The sequence below is a fragment of the Cheilinus undulatus genome, linkage group 2 (genome assembly GCF_018320785.1).
Source record: "Cheilinus undulatus linkage group 2, ASM1832078v1, whole genome shotgun sequence".
NCBI classification, from domain to species: domain Eukaryota; kingdom Metazoa; phylum Chordata; class Actinopteri; order Labriformes; family Labridae; genus Cheilinus; species Cheilinus undulatus.
In genome coordinates, this window is record NC_054866.1 from 54,544,844 (window position 1) to 54,563,910 (window position 19,067).

Here is a 19,067-nt window from a genome sequence, read left to right on the forward strand (position 1 = left end):
TGGTTTACTCCAGTCTGGTTGGTTTCTTTTTGGTGTTTTTCAGTCTGGTTTGGCTCAGTCTGGTTTGTTCCAGTCTGGTTTGTTTCTTTTTGGTGGTGTCCAGTCTTGTTTGGTTTAGTCTGGTTGGGTTTAGTCTGGATTGGTCCAGTCTTGTTGGGTCCAGTCTGGTGTCGTTCAGTCTGGTTTGCTCCAGTCTGGTTGGTTTCTTTTTGGTGTGGTTCAGTCTGGTTTAGTCCAGTCTGGTTGGGTCCAGTCTGGTTTGGTTTAGTCTGGATTGGTCCAGTCTGGTTGGGTCCAGTCTGGTTTGGTTCAGTCTGGTTGGGTCCAGTCTGACTGGGTTCAGTCTGGTTTGCTCCAGTCTGGATTGGTCCAGTCTGGTTTGGTCCAGTCTGGTTGGGTCCAGTCTGGTTTGGTTCCGTCTGGATTGGTTCAGTCTGGATTGGTCCAGTCTGGTTGGGTCCAGTCTGGTGTCGTTCAGTACGATTGCTCCAGTCTGGTTTGTTTCTTTTTGGTTTGGTCCAGTCTGGTTTGGTTCAGTCTGGTTGGGTTCAGTCTGAAATGGTCCAGTCTGGTTGGGTCCAGTCTGGTGTCATTCAGTCTGGTTTGCTCCAGTCTGGTTTGTTTCTTTTTGGTTGGGTCCAGTCTGGTGTCGTTCAGTCTGGTTTGCTCCAGTCTGGTTTAGTCCAGTATGGTTTGGTTCAGTCTGTTTGGGTTTAGTCTGGATTGGTCCAGTCTGGTTGGGTGCAGTCTGGTTTGGTTCAGTCTGGTTTGCCCCCCTCTGGTTTGTTTCTTTTTGGTGTGGTTCAGTCTGGTTTGGTTCAGTCTGGTTGGGTTTAGTCTGGATTGGTCCAGTCTGGTTGGGTTCAGTCTGGTTGGGTCCAGTCTGGTGTTGTTCAGTCTTGTTTGCGCCAGCCGGTCTGTTTCTTTTTGGTGTTGTCCTGTCTGGTTTAGTCCAGTCTGGTTTGGTCCAGTAATGTTTGGTCCAGTCTGGTTGGGTCCAGTCTGGTGTCGTTCAGTCTGGTTTGGTCCAGTCTGGTTTGTTTCTTTTTGGTGTGGTTTAGTCTGGTTTGCTCCAGTCTGGTTTGGTTCAGTCTGGATTGGTCCAGTCTGGTTGAGTCCAGTCTGGTTTGCTCCAGTCTAGTTTGTTTCTTTTTAGTTTGATTTAGTCTGGTTTGGTCCAGTCTGCTTTTTTCCAGCTTGGTTTGGTCCAGTCTGGTTTAGTCCAGGCTGGTTTGGTTAAGTCTGGTTGGGTTTAGTCTGGATTGGTCCAGTCTGGTTGGGTCCAGTCTGGTGTCATTCAGTCTGGTTTGCTCTAGTCTGGTTGGTTTCTTTTTGGTGTGGTTCAGTCTGGTTTGGTCCAGTCTGGTTTGGTCCAGTCTGGATTGGTCCAGTCTGGTTTGGTTCACTCTGGTTTAGTCCAGTCTGGCTTGGTTCAGTCTGGTTTGCTCCAGTCTGGTTTGTTTCTTTTTGGTGTGGTTCATTGTGGTGTAGTCCAGTCTGGTTTGGTTCAGTCTAGATTAGTCAAGTCTGGTTGGGTCCAGTCTGGTTTAGTCCAGTCTGATTTGGTTCAGATTGGTTTGCTCAAGTTTGGATTGGTCCAGTCTGGTTTGGTTCAGTCTGGTTGGGTCCAGTCTGGTTTACTCCAGTCTAGTTTGTTTCTTTTTAGTTTGATTTAGGTTTGGTTCAGTCTGGTTTGTTTATTTTTGGTTTGGTCCAGTCTGGTTCAGTTCAGTCTGGTTTGGTTCAGTCTGGATTGGTCCAGTCTGGTTGGGTGCAGTCTGGTGTCGTTCAGTTTGATTTGTTCCAGTCTGGTTTGTTTCTTTTTTCTGGTTCAGTCTGGTTTGGTTTAGTCTGGAATGGTCCAGTCTGGTTTGGTTTAGTCTGGATTGGTCCAGTCTGGTTTGGTTCACTCTGGTTTAGTCCAGTCTGGCTTGGTTCAGTCTGGTTTGCTCCAGTCTGGTTTGTTTCTTTTTGGTGTGGTTCAGTCTGGTGTAGTCCAGTCTGGTTTGGTTCAGTCTGGATTAGTCAAGTCTGGATTGGTCCAGTCTGGTTTAGTCCAGTCTGGTTTGGTTCAGTCTGGTTTGCTCCAGTCTGGATTGGTTCAGTCTGGTTTGGTCCAGTCTGGTTTGGTTCAGTCTGCATTGGTTCAGTCTGGATTGGTCCAGTGTGGTTGGGTCCAGTCTGGTGTCATTCAGTCTGGTTTGCTTCAGTCTGGTTTGTTTCTTTTTGGTTTGGTTCAGTCTGGTATGGTCCAGTCTGGTTTAGTCCAGTCTGGTTTTGTCCAGTCTGGTTGGGTTCAGTCTGGACTGGTCCAGTCTAGTTTGGTTCAGTCTGGTTGGGTCCAGTCTAGATTGGTTCAGTCTGGATTGGTCCAGTCTGGTTGGGTCCAGTCTGGTGTCGTTCAGTCTGGTTTGCTCCAGTCTGGATTGGTCCAGTCTGGTTTGCTCCAGTCTGGTTTGGTTCAGTCTGGATTGGTCCACTCTGGTTGGGTGCAGTCTGGTTTCGTTCAGTTTGATTTGTTCCAGTCTGGTTTGTTTCTTTTTTCTGGTTCAGTCTGGTTTGGTTTAGTCTGGAATGGTCCAGTCTGGTTGGGTCAAGTCTGTTTTCGTTCAGTTTGGTTTGCTCCAGTCTGGTTTGGTCCAGTCTGGTTTAGTACAGTCAGGTTTGGTCCAGTCTGGTTTGGTCCAGTCTGGTTTGGTCCAGTCAGGTTTGGTCCAGTCTGGTTTGGTCCAGTCTGGCTTGGTCCAGTCTGGTTTGCTCCAGTCTGGTTTGGTCCAGTCTCGATTGCTCCAGTCTGGTTTGGTTCAGTCTGGTATGGTTCAGTCTTGTTTTAATCCAGTCTGGTTTGGTTTTGGCTGGATTGGTCTAGTCTGGTTGGGTCTAGGCTGGATTGGTTCAGTCTGGTTTGCTCCAGTCTGGATTGGTTCAGTCTGGTTTGGTTTAGTCTGGATTGGTCGAGTCTGGTTTGGTTCAGTTTGTATTTGTCAACAGGAATAGAGAAAGTTTCAGTCCTAAGGGGCTTCGGTATGGTACAAGGTCCCTGTGACTTTTGACCTCCAAAATCAAATCAGTTCAGCCTCATTTCCAGGTGTTGACAAAAATCTTTTCATGCATTTCTCAGGTATTGTGCTCACAAGATTTGGGGTCACGCGTACATTTTTTCCAGGTAAATAATAAATAAATTATATATCCATAACTGCTATAGGATCCTGTGAGGATCAAAACATCTCAGATAGCAACAAAGTGAGCTGTGTAGTGCTAAAATGCTCACACTTTTAATACTTTAACATTCCTATAAAAACCGAGCACTTTTAATGCAGAATCAACCTTTAAAAATAACCACGTTCAATTATAAGTATATATAAATGAGTGTATGTTTAATATCAGAGCAGGACAATGAGAGTTTTCACCTTTATTCTTTATTATATTCTCTTCATGTTCTCTGACAGCTGAATAAAATCCAATTAAATCCTCCATCACATCTCTGACAGCAGCTGTTTGGAACGCAGCTCTCTGATTGGACGAGCAGAGCGATGACGCCCCCTTAAGGACACAGACAGACATTACAACAAGCTGAGTGTAATCTACATCAGATCTACTGAGCACACGGACTACAACACACACACACACACACACACACACACACACACACGCACATATATCTATCCTTGTGGGGACCATCACCCTAAAAGGAAAACTTAATCACCCTAGAAACCCAGACGTCCCCGTTATCCTTCTTTAAAACTGAAACTAGTCCCCACAAACCCCAGATGTCCCCGTTATCCTTCGTTAAAACTGAAACTAGTCCCCAGAAACCCAAAATGTCCCTGTTATCCTGAATAAAAACTGAAACTAGTCCCCACATCCCTCATTAGTCCCTGTTATCCTAAATAAAAACTGAAACTAGTCCCCACATCCCTCATTAGTCCCTGTTATCCTGAATAAAAACTGAAATTGGTTCCCACAAGGACAGATTGACAGGAACAGTGATGTCTTTGGCAGGAAGCAGCTTCTTCTTCTGCTGAACAAATAACGACACATAGAGCTGGACGGCGTGGACAGTGATGTCATCAGGAGGCGACTCACACACACTCTGAGCATAATGTGTTGATTTGTCAAACATAAATATCACTTTGTGTTTGGGCCCAGGCAAGTTGACAACTCCACTTGCTGTCAAAGGAAGGTACCTGCACTCAACAGCAACACTGAAGGATTATGGGTAATGAAGTTGAGGTAATTTTTCTGTGAGATAAGGTTTGTGTTTTAAGCTAAAGACGGTTGATTTGAGATCCAATGGAAATTCCTTAATATATTTCATCTTTCCTATTATTTTATTAAAATGTTTAAACTTTGTTTTTCAAAATTAAAGTTTTTGCTTCTTTCCTGAAAATATTCCATTTAAAGCTCAAACAGATCATGTGTTTAGTTTTGTTCAGGGTCTGTTTTTTTTTTTTTTTTCAAATTTTATTATTTTATTTGAGTTGTTTCATCAAGGATAAAAAAGTGAGGTCAAAGAGGAAACTGCCAGAGAAAATTGTCCATGTCTGCTTACCAGAAATACTCAGAAAAAGCATGAGGCCATGGCAGCAGCCAGCCGAGCTCCATAAGCATTTAGGTCTCTGCTGGGTTTCAGGAGTTCAGAGGACTCACTGGTGACGGCTGTTCTCCTTAGCGCTATTTTCACCAGTTTTAAGAACTAAAAGATTATTAGAGTGTGGATATTTAAAACCAAATTATAGCTGTTTGGAAATTATAAAATAAGCTGGTACCAATACATTAGCCTTCAAACCTCAGTACTTAACAAACATGTTTAAAGTTACGGCTGATATTTGCAGCTGATATAGGCTGACTTTTTAGTCAAAATATCAACTGTAAATATCAGCAGAAATGTTCATATCTGCTGATACCGATAACTGACTTTTTAAGCTAATATCTGCCAGTATCATACCAATAATATCGTACATCCCTAGTTACAACAGATCTTATAGAAGGTCTGATTTCAAGTTACTTTATTATCTTTTAAAGTTTGCCAGTTATTCAAAAGCTTGTGTGTTTTCCCAGCTTCTGTTTGGGTTAAACACCCGCTAACGCTGTCATTGCTGAATTTATCCCATATTTCTGAGTCCAGTTAACACGGTCGCTCTTTAAACCATAACACCGGCTGCTATGGATGTCCTCCTCATCTCACTCCTCTGCTCTCTGTTCTCACTGAAATATCAAAATGATTTTCTGACTTGTTCTGCCAGCAGATCTCAGACAGACTGTTTTTAATTCCAGCTAAAGGTTGAAACACATTTTGTTCATCTATATAAAATATTGATATTAAAGTGAGCTTAGAGCTGGTAAGGTCCGTCTTTGTTTTATGAGTAACCTTCTTCTCTTCATGACCTAATTTTAAAATAAGACCAGTAAATTTAAGTTCCTGGATGCCTCACATTCACTGTAGTCCACTCGACAGCCCAACTTCTTATTCCTTAGAGCCCCACATTCCTTTAAGTCCCTGAATGTCTCGTGGCTGTCTTGCTGCATCAAGCATTGTCATGTTGGAGATTTTAAAGAAATAATCAGACTTTTTGGAAGAAGTTATCTTCTCTACATAAACAATCAGCGGATAATTCTACTTTTAAGGCGTCCATGTTAAGGCATAATACCGAGTCCGTTTGATTATTGTCTAATTGTTAAGGCGCTTGTTATTTCTGAAGCCACTATGTTTGATTATTTAACACGAAACTCTGACAGTTTGTACAGATGCTAGCTTTAATGGTGGTCACTGACTGAAGAGGCATGTACAGTGGTTTAAAGAGAAATAAGAATGTAAATGACACCTTTATGATTTAAGGCTCAATCCCTTCATTTTCACCTTAAAATGTCATAATAAGTTGTTTGATTAAGGTATTTCTAATGGGATTCTAGTCAGTGATGACACACAGATAAATTAAATAATGAGGATACTATTTTCCAGTCATCCTCGACCTTAGAATACATTAGGATTTAATAGTTTTGTTCACAAATTCACTCCCTTTTATCAACTGAAACATTTTAGTTTCTCCTTATCCATCATTTGCACTTTAATTGAAAAAGTAATTACAACAAAAATATTTTAAATTAAAACCTTAAAGTTTCAAGAACATTCTATTAACATTTTTTAAAAAACACAGAAAAATTAGCTTTATAATATTAAAATATCTCAAATGAGTGTGAGTCATTGAGAGAGGTCTTTAGTGCAACAAGATGGCCAACGTCATGCCTGTGAATTTACTTTGGAATTCAGTTACACAACGGGTAATACTGATGTCATTACATTTTTAAAAATAATATTGTATAAATTGTCCTTTGGATTATAATAATGGATTTGTAACTGTTTAAAGGGACAATGTGTAGAATTTGGCATTTTAGCGACATCTAGCGTTCAGATTTCAGAATGAGCCGATCTGTTACCAAAACGTCACATCACTAGGCGACGAGAGCCTGTGAAGACCAAAAAGGATCGTGAGCCGGACATCATTTACAGCAGTGACGAGGTGAGGGTTTATTCATTCCTTTTTGTAACCATTATTTTTATAGATTATAGGTCAGTCTTCTTCTCCACCTGCCTTCCAGGTAGCTTTCAGGACCAGCGGGCAGGTTCGTATTTAAAAATCGCGTTTCGCTCTTTCTGTCTCCAAAACATTGCCGTAGACAACATGGCGGTTCAATATGGCAGCCTCCGTGAGGGCGACCCGCGGTAATGTATTTTATAAAGCTTTTTTCTAATTTTGTAAAAAGAAAACGAAAGTTTAAAGGGGATGATTGTGCACTTATTTTAACATACTTCACATAGATATATAAACATTATATCCCATGTACACTGTTTCTGTTTGGCAAAATGCAGCCAAATTCTACACATTGTACCTTTAAGTAGAGAAACTGACCAGAGAATATTAAACCTGGCCCTGGATAGGAGGATGGAGGATATCAATACCTCTGATTTTTCAAAAATGATCAATGTTTTTCATGCATTTTTAAATATTTATGTTTCTTTTCCACTAAATGTGGCACAGATCCAACACATATAGTCCAAAGAAGCCTTAGATGTAGCATAACTAATGAATGTTCAAGTCATTCAACCTAAATCTGGATTAAACTGAAGAATTTACACTTCAAGACCCTGCATGGAAAACTTAGAGTTTCCTAAAAAGCAAACTTTAATACTAAAAGTACTAAAGGTGACCTAATATTGGGGATGAAGGAGGATACAAACTCATAGTATGAAATTCTTGTGTACATGAGGAATCCCTGGATGTAAACGTTAAGTTTGGAACTGGCTGTGCTAAACTGCCCTACAATGCACTGCAGCTCTCAGGCTATCTAACAGCAGATCTTACCAGCCAACGAGCAGTATAAAAATAAAAGTAATTATACAGTGATATGCTTTAGTGTTACAGAACAAAAAATAACAAATAACTTTATAGCTATTAAAAAAGAACGTGGTTTTGCTGTTGTTGGACCGACAGTCATGCTAGGTTGTTGCTTACTTAGCCGATGAAGCTCACACTGGAGATATGTAAAGGATAAAGTCATGTGATTCAGGTATGACAGGCTTTTAAGTATAGTGGAACGGCTACTGCACGCTAAGCTAACTTTAGCCTAGCATGCAGTACATACTGTATGTTTCAGTGTTTAGTAACAAATGTTTAGCATGCAGACACAAGTGAAGATTCATCTGAGCGGTACTTCAGGAAACGTCCGTAAATGATGATGTAATATCTTAAATCTATGTGAGGTCATCACAGTGATGTCATCAGGAAGAGAGAGAGAGAGAGAGAGAGAGAGAGAGCACTCTTTCATTCAACATTCAACAAACACATGCATACACACTTTCACACCCTCCAACCAAAGCCCATAAATAATACTAATAATAATAATAATAATAAAGTGATGACAAAGCACAAATTCGCAACATTGTCCCATGTGGCTTCATCACAGTCTTCATCATCATCATCATCATTAGTCCTTCTTGTCTCCCTGTGAAGTCCATGAGTCCGTTTCACTTTCAGACAGGACGTCTGTCTGATCGTCTCTACTGAACAGATTTATATTTACTGTATGAAACTAAAAGTATACTCTCAACGCCCCAAACGAACCACCATCACCTCCTAACATCATCTGTACTGCTGAACTAAGAGGCGGAGCTTCTCTAGTTAAGACACTGACCAGCCGGCGAATAACAACCTCAGCTGCTGCCAAACTAAAGATTTTCTGCTGAATAAAAAACTCACTCCTGGCTAACGTTAACTGACCGACCTAAACTAACTTCACCGTGTCCTTTTGTCTTCTTCTACCAGACCTCGCAGCGCTTTCCGGTGTTCATCGGTGTCCCTGTTGGACAGTTGAAGTGGCGGCTGAAGTCTGGAGAGTTCGCTAAGGTGCCAATGACTCTGTATCTTGGCGGACTGTGGGGGTCAGTCACCAGGCCCTCATGAGCGCTCTCTGGAGTTCGAACTGAACACCAGACCTGAAAAAATAAAGACGTGACAGGAGAAGTGACTCAGTCATGAACCCAAAACCTTCAGACCACTAAAAATGAAACAGACTAAAAATTTCAGACTTGCAGTTCTCATAGTGACCTCAAGGGGCTGCGTTTTAATGTGAGTAAATCTCTGTAGAGCTCCATGTTAAAAACATATTTGACCTTTGACCTGAGCTTTTACTATCCTGATAAAGGATAGTTGTTGGCAGTGATATAAATCAAAGAGTTGTCAGCATAATACTGGAGTCTACAAACTTTTACCATGTAGGATTACTGATGCAAGGTCTACAAATAAGTTTATCAACATTTTTCACCACAACAAAGGCACGGCGGACTATAGCTGTGCATAGCAATGATGATAGCACACATTTCTATATTGTCGAATTAAAGCCTCATATAAAAGGAAATACACTTTGCCATCCAATATCATTCTAAAAATATATTGGACTATAGATGCCAGTACACAGGTTTATCACAGATACAAATAATTTCATTTAGTCATATTATCTGTTGTCTAATCTCAGGACCTTTTAGTGACATGATACTACATAGGTTGATAATAAATTCACCAGAATTTAAGCATTTTTGAAAATATTGAGAATTCTGTTTTATAGAATGTAGGGGTATCTAAAAAAATATAAAATGTTCTAAATACTTATTTTGAGAGAGGAATAACTTGGATTCAAACCGGTTTGAAATAGCATTAAGTTTTTGTACCCATGAAGCTTTTAGTCTGTGATCCAGATCTCAAAGATGTATTAAACCTTGGCCACCATTTTTACGTATCTTATGTGAAAAGCTATGCTTAATTTCCTCAGGTTTACTGTTCCAAATAAACTAAAACATTTATTTTCATTAAAGACGATAGCATCAGGAGAAGGTAAAGATTAGCAATATGTGAACTGTGGCGAGTTGATTATTGTGATGTTACTATAAAAAGATAAATGCTACTCCAGGCTTGAAGACTTTTGTCAATGTTTTTGAGAAAGGATTTTATATTTGGAATAAACATTTTTGAGTTTGGCCAAACCTAAACTAAAACTATAAAGGTTAAAATACGGTTTAAAAACCAAAAATAATTACAGACCACAGTCTAACACAAAACCTAAAAACGCTGCAATAATGACTAGCATGTCTCACCTGTGCAAATCCCACGAAGAAGAGCTGATCGTTGGTTAAGTTGACTGCAGGAAGTCTCCTCTCCTCGCCGCTCTTCAGGACCCACGACCGATAGGCCTGAAAGAAAGATCACGTATTTAGTCGTAGCTTTGTAAGGAAAATACATGATGTTGGCGGGCTAGGGAACGTTTATGGTGGTCTTTATGTATAAAAAGGATTAAACATTGGCCTAAGATCAAAATAACGAGACAACCGACAGCAATGGCACCAAAACAGCATCAACAAAGCCCCAACCATAAAAGACCCTGAACAAAAAACCTAGACAATAAATTTAACAGAATCCAGACACTGTTAGACACCATGAGAACCCGGACACTGTGAGACACCATGAGAACCCGGACACTGTGAGACACCATGAGAACCCGGACACTGTGAGACACCATGAGAACCCGGACACTGTGAGACACCATGAGAACCCGTACACTGTGAGACACCATGAAAACCCGGACACTGTTAGACACTATGAAAACCCGGACACTGTGAGACACCATGAAAACCCAGACACTGTGAGACACCATGAGAACCCGGACACTGTTAGACACCATGAGAACCCAGACACTGTGATACACCATGAGAACCCAGATACTGTTAGACAGCATGAGAACCCAGACAACACAGGACCCCAGCTACATCAACTGAGCCAAACCGGGACAAATATTTACCAGAGAGAAACAGAGAAAACTCTGGGGGGTTTGTGTGAGTTGGTGGTTAGAACTCACATGGTACGCTGCCTTCAATCCCCCGTTGTCAGCGATGTTTTCTCCTAGCGTCTGTTTCCCGTTGACGTGTTCTCCGTTGACGGTGTAGTGACTGTACTGATCCACCATACACTCCGTTCTCTGTCGAAACGCCTCCACTGATGAGTTCTGCCACCACGGCCTCAGGTTTCCTTCTTTATCATACTCACGCCCTGATGATGGGAAAGGAAATGTTAAAAGAAAATATGAGGATTTCTCATTCAAATGTTAACACTGTAGTGTGTTATATAATGCCACTACAGTGAAGCCATTGTGCATCTGTCAGCTAAAAACACCAGAAGAGTAAGCACAGCTGATCAGTTATGATCACTGATGATTAGCAGAACTAATGCTGATCTGATGATCATGCATTACTGATAAAAATCAGCTGATAGCGATGAGGTGCAGATCAACTGGGGCATCACTAGTGTGACAGGGATGTGAGAGGTACAGGGGTAATGGAGAGCCTTGAGAGTAAGAAGCAGAATGTTGAAGTCAACATTAAAACAGGAAGTAAACAGGATTGAAGGTTTATACCCACCCTGATCATCGAAGGCGTGTGTGAGCTCGTGACCCATGACAACACCGATCCCACCGAAGTTCAACGCCCTGAAAAAAAAAAATGCACACATGCATTGAAAAATAAAAGTCATACCAGCGCCACCTACAGGCAGCATAGTTCTGCAGAGACACGCTGGTGATTCAGTATCAGAATATTATCTGTGGCTAAGTGTGTGTGAGTGTTTGTATCATAGCTGGTAAATATGTGACGTTTTGAGGATAAATATTTTTAAATGAGATAGAGGGTAAAAAATAATGTCTATATATTTATTTTTTTTAAGAGAAAATTCATCCAAACCTACCTGGCCCTATGAAAAAAGTCCTCCCTCCTTGTTAAATCACTAATTAACTCTGATTAACCACATCTTTATAAAGCTGCGCTAAGTTTGACCATCCACACCCAGACCTGATTACTGCCAGACCAGCTGAATCCTAACCTTGCAAAGCAGATGGATACACCCATTTCCTGATTTCTCACTGGCAAATCCATCTCGCAAAGCTCCAGTCTGAACCATTTGGGCCCGGTTAGAAAGCGACAGGACCAATCAGCGACAAGGGGCAGTACTTTCAGGTGCAGCAGAGTCGTGATGTAAACAAGCAGCAACAAGAGCTGGTGCAGTTGTGGAGGAAGAGCTTAGCGTGGATGCTGCTAAAGCACCAGTTTTATCAGAACTTGAAAACATTTCTTCATTAAAAGAAGAACAAAGAAAGCAGTGAGTTGTTTTCTTTTAAAAAACAACAAAGTTGAGTACTTACATGTCTATAGTCGCTATGTTTCGCGTTATTCCTCAGTAGCTGTGCACTCGCAGCTGGATAGCGGCTACTGACATGTCTACAGTCGCCATGTGCAGCTATCTATGGATTTTATTCGTCGGTAACAGTTTACCTCATTTTGGGGCTACGACGTCACGTGTTTTGTTGCTCTGATTGGCCCGTAGAGATGTGATAGACAGAACGTTCATCCAACCATACTCCAAGTTTTTTCAAAGCTTCTGCCTTTTCTCAAACATTTTCTATTGAAACTTTCCCAGATGGATGTGTGAAACACATCCATCTGGCATGTCAGGTTAGCTGAATCCAGAATCCCCATAAATAGAACCCGTCTGACAAAGTGAAGTAGGCTAAAAGATCTCCAACACATCATGAAACCATCTAGAGAAATTCAAGACCAGATGAGAAACAAAGTCACTGACATCTATCAGTCTGAAAGGGTTACAGAGACATTTCCAAGGCTTAAGGAGAGCCATTATCCACAAATAGGGAAAACTGTGAGCAGTGGTGAACCTTCCTAGGAGTGGTCGGCCTACCAACATGACTCCAAGAGAACATAGACAACTCATTCAGGAGGTCCCAGAAGAACCCAGAACCACATCTAAAGACCTGCAGGCCTCACTGACTCAGTTAAGGTCAAAGTTCATGACTCAACAATCAGAAAGAGACTGGGCAACAATGGCATCATGGGAGAGTTCCAAGGCCAAAACCACCGCTGACAAAAAAAGAACACGAAGGCTCATCTCACATTTGACTAAAAACATCCTGATGATCCCCAAGACTTCTGGGAAAATATTCTGAGGACTGACCAGACAGAAGTTCTAGAAGGTGTGCGTCCCGTTCCATCTGGAGTCAAACTAACACAACATTTCATCAGAGGTGGTAGTGTGACAGTCTGGACCAGGACCTGGACAACTGGAACCATGAATTCTGCTCTCTAGCAGAAAACCCTGAAGGAGAATGTTGGACCATCAGTTCATGACCTCAAGATCAAGCACACTTGGGTTATGGAGCAGGACCATGATCCCAAACACACCAGCAAGTCCACCTCTGAATGGACTAAAAACTAAATAAAGGTTCTGGAGTGGTCTAGTCAAAGTCTGGACTTAGATCTGACTGAGATGCTATGGCATGACCTAAACAGGCCGCTCATGCTGGAAAACCCTCCACTGTGGCTGAATGACAACTATTCTGCAGAGAAGACTGGGACAACATTCCTCCACAGTGATGAAAAACGACTCACTGACAGTTATCACAAACACCAAAGATGGAACAGCCAGCTAAGTTTAGGGGGAATGACTGTTCCACACGGGGCCAGGTAGGTTTAGATGGATTTATCTTAAATAAATGAAATCATCATTTAAACTCTGACTTTAGTTTTTACTCGGGTTATCTCTGTCTGATATTAACATTAGTCTGATGATCTGAAACATTTCACTGTGATAAAAATGTGAAAAGAGAAATCAGGAAGGGGACAGTACTTTTAAATCACTGTAAATCTCCTCTTCACTTCTCTGTGTTCTAGAGCTCAACAGTTTGGGTCAGAGAGTAAAACTCCTGTTCATTTCCTCCATTATTAATTTGATTATTCAGCAGAATGTCATAACCATGGACAGAAGTCTCACCAGGAGCTACCTGAGTGTGAAACCATGGTATGTGCTTCAGTAGAGGACACAGGTTTACATCAACCTTTTCAAAAGAAAACCATGGCTTATTCATGACCATGCTTGAAAGAACTACAACACCCATAATCCTTGGGATTGCATGGACTGATGGGTTCACTGGGAAAGGTGATACCTCATGGTATCTGAGTCTTTTAGTCCTTGGTCCTTCAGGTCTTACTATACACATGTGAGACCTGAACCTGAAAAGGGTTTACCTCTGAACCAGACCCGGTGATGAAGTGGGCGGTCCCTGTTGAGCTCTGTTAGGGTTCTACATGTCTAAGGAGACCCTAATGGACAGGTAGACACAGGTAGCTACATGCAGAGAAACACCCAGAGGTGGATAAAGAGGAACACAGACTTGGGGTGGTCGTGGGCGTAGAAAGGTGCTTGGAGGATCCCTGCAGGGAAGACGATGCCGTTCTTAGTGGGCATGTAGTAAGCATTAACTGTGGGAGGAGTCATACTCCACCTGCAGGAGGAGAGGAGAGGAGAGGAGAGGAGAGGAGAGGAGAGGAGAGGAGGGGAGGAGGAGAGGAGGAGGAGAGGAGGAGAGGAGAGGAGAGGAGGGGAGAGGAGGAGGAGAGGAGAGGAGGAGGAGAGGAGGAGAGGAGAGGAGAGGAGGGGAGGAGGAGAGGAGGAGAGGAGGAGGAGGAGAGAAGGAAAAAAGTAGAAAAGACAAGGAAAAGAGGAAACAAGAAGAGGAGGAAATGAGGACAGGAGAAAATGAGGAGAGGAGGAAACAAGAAGAGGAGGAAACGAGGAGAGGAGGAAACAAGAATAGGAGGAAACAAGGAGAGGGAAAAGAGGAGAGGAGGAAATGAGGAGAAGCAAAGGTTACTAAATGGAGAATATTCATCTGATTGTAGGATCAAAGAAATCTTGTTTCAGGCACAACTACACTGGCTTCACCAGCAGAGAGAATTGTGTGTCCCATGGTGGCTCTTACTGGTCTTTGTTGGGAGTCTTCCTCAGCTGGTCGGCCATCACTCGGGCAGAGAAGTTGTAGAAGTTCAACATATTTTGGAAAAAGCTGTCGTCTGATACCTCATACTGAAACACAGGGCAGAGCTTTTAGAAAACATGGATTTATCTTCTTTATTACAGAAACAGCTGAGTCAGCATGCTGCTGAGGCACAGGGAGAGTGGACATCAGACCCAGAGAGTCAGGAAATAAAGGTGTACTTCCAGTCATTACAGACAAAAATCACTGCTTAATGTTCTGTGATTTCATGGATTCCTGTCAGCATCAGAACTACAGACTCTGTCAAAATAAAAGCATTTTAAATACTCTCTCCTCACAATAACAAATATAAACTGATTTAAAATAATCTGGTAGTGAAAAACATGTCAGAGCATCAGTTTGCGGTAGTGTTCACCAGCAGGGGGCAGCAGAGCATCACGTCAGACTGGAACCATGAACTCCAAACAAACATCAGTACATTTCTTCCCAGTCTACCTGTGTACAGGTGACAGAGGAGATGATTGACAGCTGTCACTCACTCCATCATAAACGTCGTCCAGCTCTTTAGGGTCCAGGATGAATTCTGGGAAACCGATCATGTCGTAGATGGCGTCTGCCTAACAGGTGACAGACGGAGAACGGTTAGAGAGCTAGCTTTACCAGGAGAGTCTGAACATCTTTAAACTGTTTCAATGACAGACATTTGTCTGCTCTGTGGATTCTTTGTAACCTCTCCAGCTCCAGAGGTCTTCTGTCGTCATAAATCCCTACACAGCCTAATTTCTAAATAAACCAGAATCCTCTGACTAAAACAGAAGTTTCAGGGCCAAAGGAATGATCTATCAGGGGTGTCATAAGGACATGGTCGCTGTGAGAATAACAACTGTTACAGCCTCTAGCTCTCAGTTCATCAGTCATTCAGAACTTTGAATAATAAAGAATGTTCTTGTGTGTACCTTGTCTTTGGCAGCCTGTCTGGTCAGGTCGTCCATCCAGCTGAGTCGGTCCAGAGAGTCTTTGAATGCTGAGCGGATCTCGTTAATCATCTCCTCAGCCTGACAGGAGGAAAGAGAGAGACGACAGTTTTATCTAAACTGGTGGAGTTTTCAGGGTTAAAGAACAAATGTTAGTGATTCAAAATAGCCACAACAGCAGACTGGGCCTGCAGGGGCGTCTGCTCTACGAGGAGGGGCACTGAAAATATTTGGCACCAAAAGTTATAATGCATTTTAAAAAAAGATGACAAATCAAAACCTATTCAACTTTTTATTCACAAAGACACAGAGGAACTTAACCTTTTACCAGGAACCTAAGGTACTTCCTGACATTTTCTCCCCTACATGTGCCGTCAATGGGCATGTGCACCAAAAAAAAAAAAAAAGAGAATTTTGAATTTTGTCATATTTTGTCCACCTAAGAGGCACCGTAGAGGACACTGTATCGTATTCTGTCTACTTGGAGGGCACTCTTCAATTTCTCTACCATAAAAACATCCACTTTGGTGGGTTTTTTCAAACATAGGCCAACCCTCCCCTCTGAGTCCTACGGTGATCTTCGGCTCTAAAAATGGATTATTTCCTGATTTTTATATCTCAAATATTCTAGATGAACTCCACCTCTCTGTCTGTCCACAGGAGGCATGAATTGTAAATGTCACATTCTAATGAGACAAAACAAATCTGTTTGGTGACCTCTGGAATGAGTGAACTACCTTTCAGTGGCAGGAGCTTTAGAATAAAAATTTTTCTCATGTTTATTTATTTATTTTTTGCTCGCTGACAATATCAAAGAAAGAAAATATACTGTTTAAAACCTGGCATATCAACACGGCGACATTTGGACAGCATCAACTCTCTGTTCACTACAACTGTGCTGCATTTTTCTTCCTGATTAAAGAAAAGTAGTGAGTAGAAAAACATAATCATAAACCCCAGTTCCAAAAGAGTTGGGACGCTCAGCCAGTGATTTACAAATCTTTCTATTTACAGTGCTTAACAAATTTGTTAGACCACCACCCAAAGTAAGGTTTATTTCACAGCTGCCCTAAATTAACAGCATTGGTAATTACCAAAATCATTTTTTATGTTTCTGCAATGGTTAATACACCAATATGCAGAAGCTCTTTAACCCAAATGATATTTTTAATGCTAAAATATAAATTATTATTGCTGTCCATTAATTTTCAAATTTACTGATTTACAAAAAAACTGAAAAAATAGTAAAGCACATTAATATTTCTTGATTAATATGTCAAATTATAGTTATTTACTTGCATTCCTGAACAGAAAAATGAGTTGTAGTGGTTGAATGTTATGCTTGATTCATTTCTGACTTCTCAGAGAAGCCCAGTGAGCCGGCTCAAATTTGGGTGAATTCAGTTTGAAATTCCTCATTCCTGTTCAAAATGGTAAAACTTGAAGAGCTCACTGAAAATGAAAGAGTCTGCATTAAAGCACTTCATGATGCTGGATGGTCTCTGAGACAAATATGTTAGGTGGTCTAATACATTTGTTAAGCACTGTACATATATATTTGACTATACAGCACCAAGACAAGAGAGTTGGTGTTCAAGCTACATAACTTGGATTTCTTTTTTCATTCTAACATTGAAAAGAGCAGGGCCGGCTCTAGCCATTTTGGTGCCCTAGGCGAACTTACAATTTGGTACCCCCCCCCCCAAGTGTGTAGTCACAGATGCATATTTCTTAAAAAATACAAAAATATTAATAGTGAGGATTTTATTTATGCTGTAGCAAGTGCTTTTAAGCTTTTTAAAGTAAAAAAAAGACATCTGATTTGGGTTTTTTCAGTTTGGCAACAAGAATGAAATTTCTATGTTGTGATCAGCAGGGTTAATCTGTTTATCAAAATCCAAGATAGTTCTTTTTACATTCATCAGTTCTCAGAGATAACGTACTTTTATCAAAGTTAAAGACTCAGGGATTTGGAGAAAAAATTAGGGGCATAGACCCTCACAAGCCCCCCCATTGCTCCATCTCTGATAAACTTATCCACCACACAGGATCACCTGCAGCAGTTTTTAAGGAGAATTATCCTGTTATCTCTACTAAAAGAACCAAGTTAGAGGGCTGTGTTGGGATCAGGTCTGAATTAAATTTTTTGCTTGCACTAAAACTGTTTAAGTTAATAAACAAGGAACAGTCTAATTCCTTAAATGCGCATAGAAGCTTTAACGCTCTTCATAGTGCTGCAGACCTGTGAGTGTCTCCACTGTGCTGATGCGCCTCATGACACACAGGAAGGGACACTGGCACAGAGATACTGAGCCAACATTCTGTTATTTGAGGGGAAATCCCTTCTATCCATACAAATTGGCCTCTTTTCATGAAGCGTTTAATTTACAGACAAGGACAGGGACAGAAAGGGGCAAACAGAGTAGAAAAAAACTCTCTGCAGGAGCGGACTGAAGTACGCTGCGCTTTTTGGCACTCGTGAACAATTATCAGGAAAACAATTCCACATGCAGCTTAAAAAATAAAAGATCTGTACATAAAGTCTGTAAATATGACCCTGACATTACTCTTATTAATATAACCTGAGGTTAAATTAGTCGGGGTTGTCAGCTGTTACAGTCGATGTTTTTGGAGCGTTATTGCTGACGAGGATGTGCTTTCTTTCATGCTCCACTCAGTGAGAAGACTTTGACTAGAACAGTGAAAAACCTTATTTTCAAGGGCAGTGCTTAAGTGAACGTAATATTATAATTTCTTAAACTGAACACAGCTTCTGTCAGTCCGTGTTTTACGAGGATGATCAGGCTTTAGGAGGAATTGGACACGCACATTGCAGGTGAAGGTGGGAGGGAGGGATAACACACTGCACAAATGGTTAATGGCCAGGAAATCAGGGGGAATGGGCAGGTAGGGTGTTAACTGTCCGACACAGGACTCTATCTCTACATCCTGTCTGTTAAGCGCTGTGTGAACGAGGAAAAAGAAAACTTTTTTCTCTAAATGTCTTGCTGGGCTCCCAGTGTGCGTATGCTGGGGGTGTGCATGGAGAGGGAGAGCGGCGAGGTGAGGCTGGACTGTTTCATGAACGAGGGGCGTAGAGGTTAGAGGAGTGCAGGAGTTGATGATCTGTTACATTGGTGGACCTATTCAAAATGTTCAGGGCTCGAGAAGGCGCCCCCCTCACCGTGGCGCCCGAGGTGAATGCCTATATTGCCTATGTCAAGAACCGGCCCTGGAAAAGAGATTCCATAAAAGTTGGGACAGGAGCATGTTTACCACTGTGTTCCATCAGCTTCTAACAACACCCTGCAGGTGTCTGCAGAATGGAGACACGAACTGTTGAGGGACTTTTACATTCTTGTTTGATTCACATCTTAAACTGATCAACAGAGCAGAGTTTCTGAGACAGGTCTGGACTGCATGCTGGACAGTTTAGGCCCTGCCCTCTTTCACAGTGAAGTCATGCTGTTGTAACTCGTGCAGAATGTGTCTCAGTATTGTCTTGCTGAAATAAGTAGAGAATGTCTTTGAAAAACACGTCATCTGCTCCAAAACCCGTATGTAGTGTTTATGATGCCTTCACAGATGTGCAAGTGACCCATGCCGTGGGCGTTAATACACCCCTCTTTGTGCTACATACAACAGACTTTCTCCCTGCACATGAGGGTAATGTAAATACAGAATAACATGGAACGTTCTTCACTCCAC

The 19,067-nt window shown here is 41.6% G+C and overlaps 1 protein-coding gene across 1 annotated transcript in view; it reads right to left on the reverse strand.

The window, feature by feature from the left end:
• Positions 1 to 6,782: 6,782 nt before the first annotated feature.
• Positions 6,783 to 19,067, reverse strand: part of ece2b (endothelin converting enzyme 2b) — a 62,290-nt gene continuing 50,005 nt past the window's right edge. Inside the window, exons 12-19 of the mRNA XM_041810031.1 lie at positions 15,342 to 15,440; positions 14,925 to 15,002; positions 14,371 to 14,474; positions 13,783 to 13,893; positions 10,967 to 11,034; positions 10,408 to 10,598; positions 9,650 to 9,745; positions 6,783 to 8,494 (exon numbers count right to left, since the gene is read on the reverse strand). Coding sequence (XP_041665965.1) covers positions 8,318 to 8,494; positions 9,650 to 9,745; positions 10,408 to 10,598; positions 10,967 to 11,034; positions 13,783 to 13,893; positions 14,371 to 14,474; positions 14,925 to 15,002; positions 15,342 to 15,440 — 924 coding nt within the window. The 3' untranslated portion in view covers positions 6,783 to 8,317. The remainder of the gene's footprint in view (positions 8,495 to 9,649; positions 9,746 to 10,407; positions 10,599 to 10,966; positions 11,035 to 13,782; positions 13,894 to 14,370; positions 14,475 to 14,924; positions 15,003 to 15,341; positions 15,441 to 19,067) is intronic.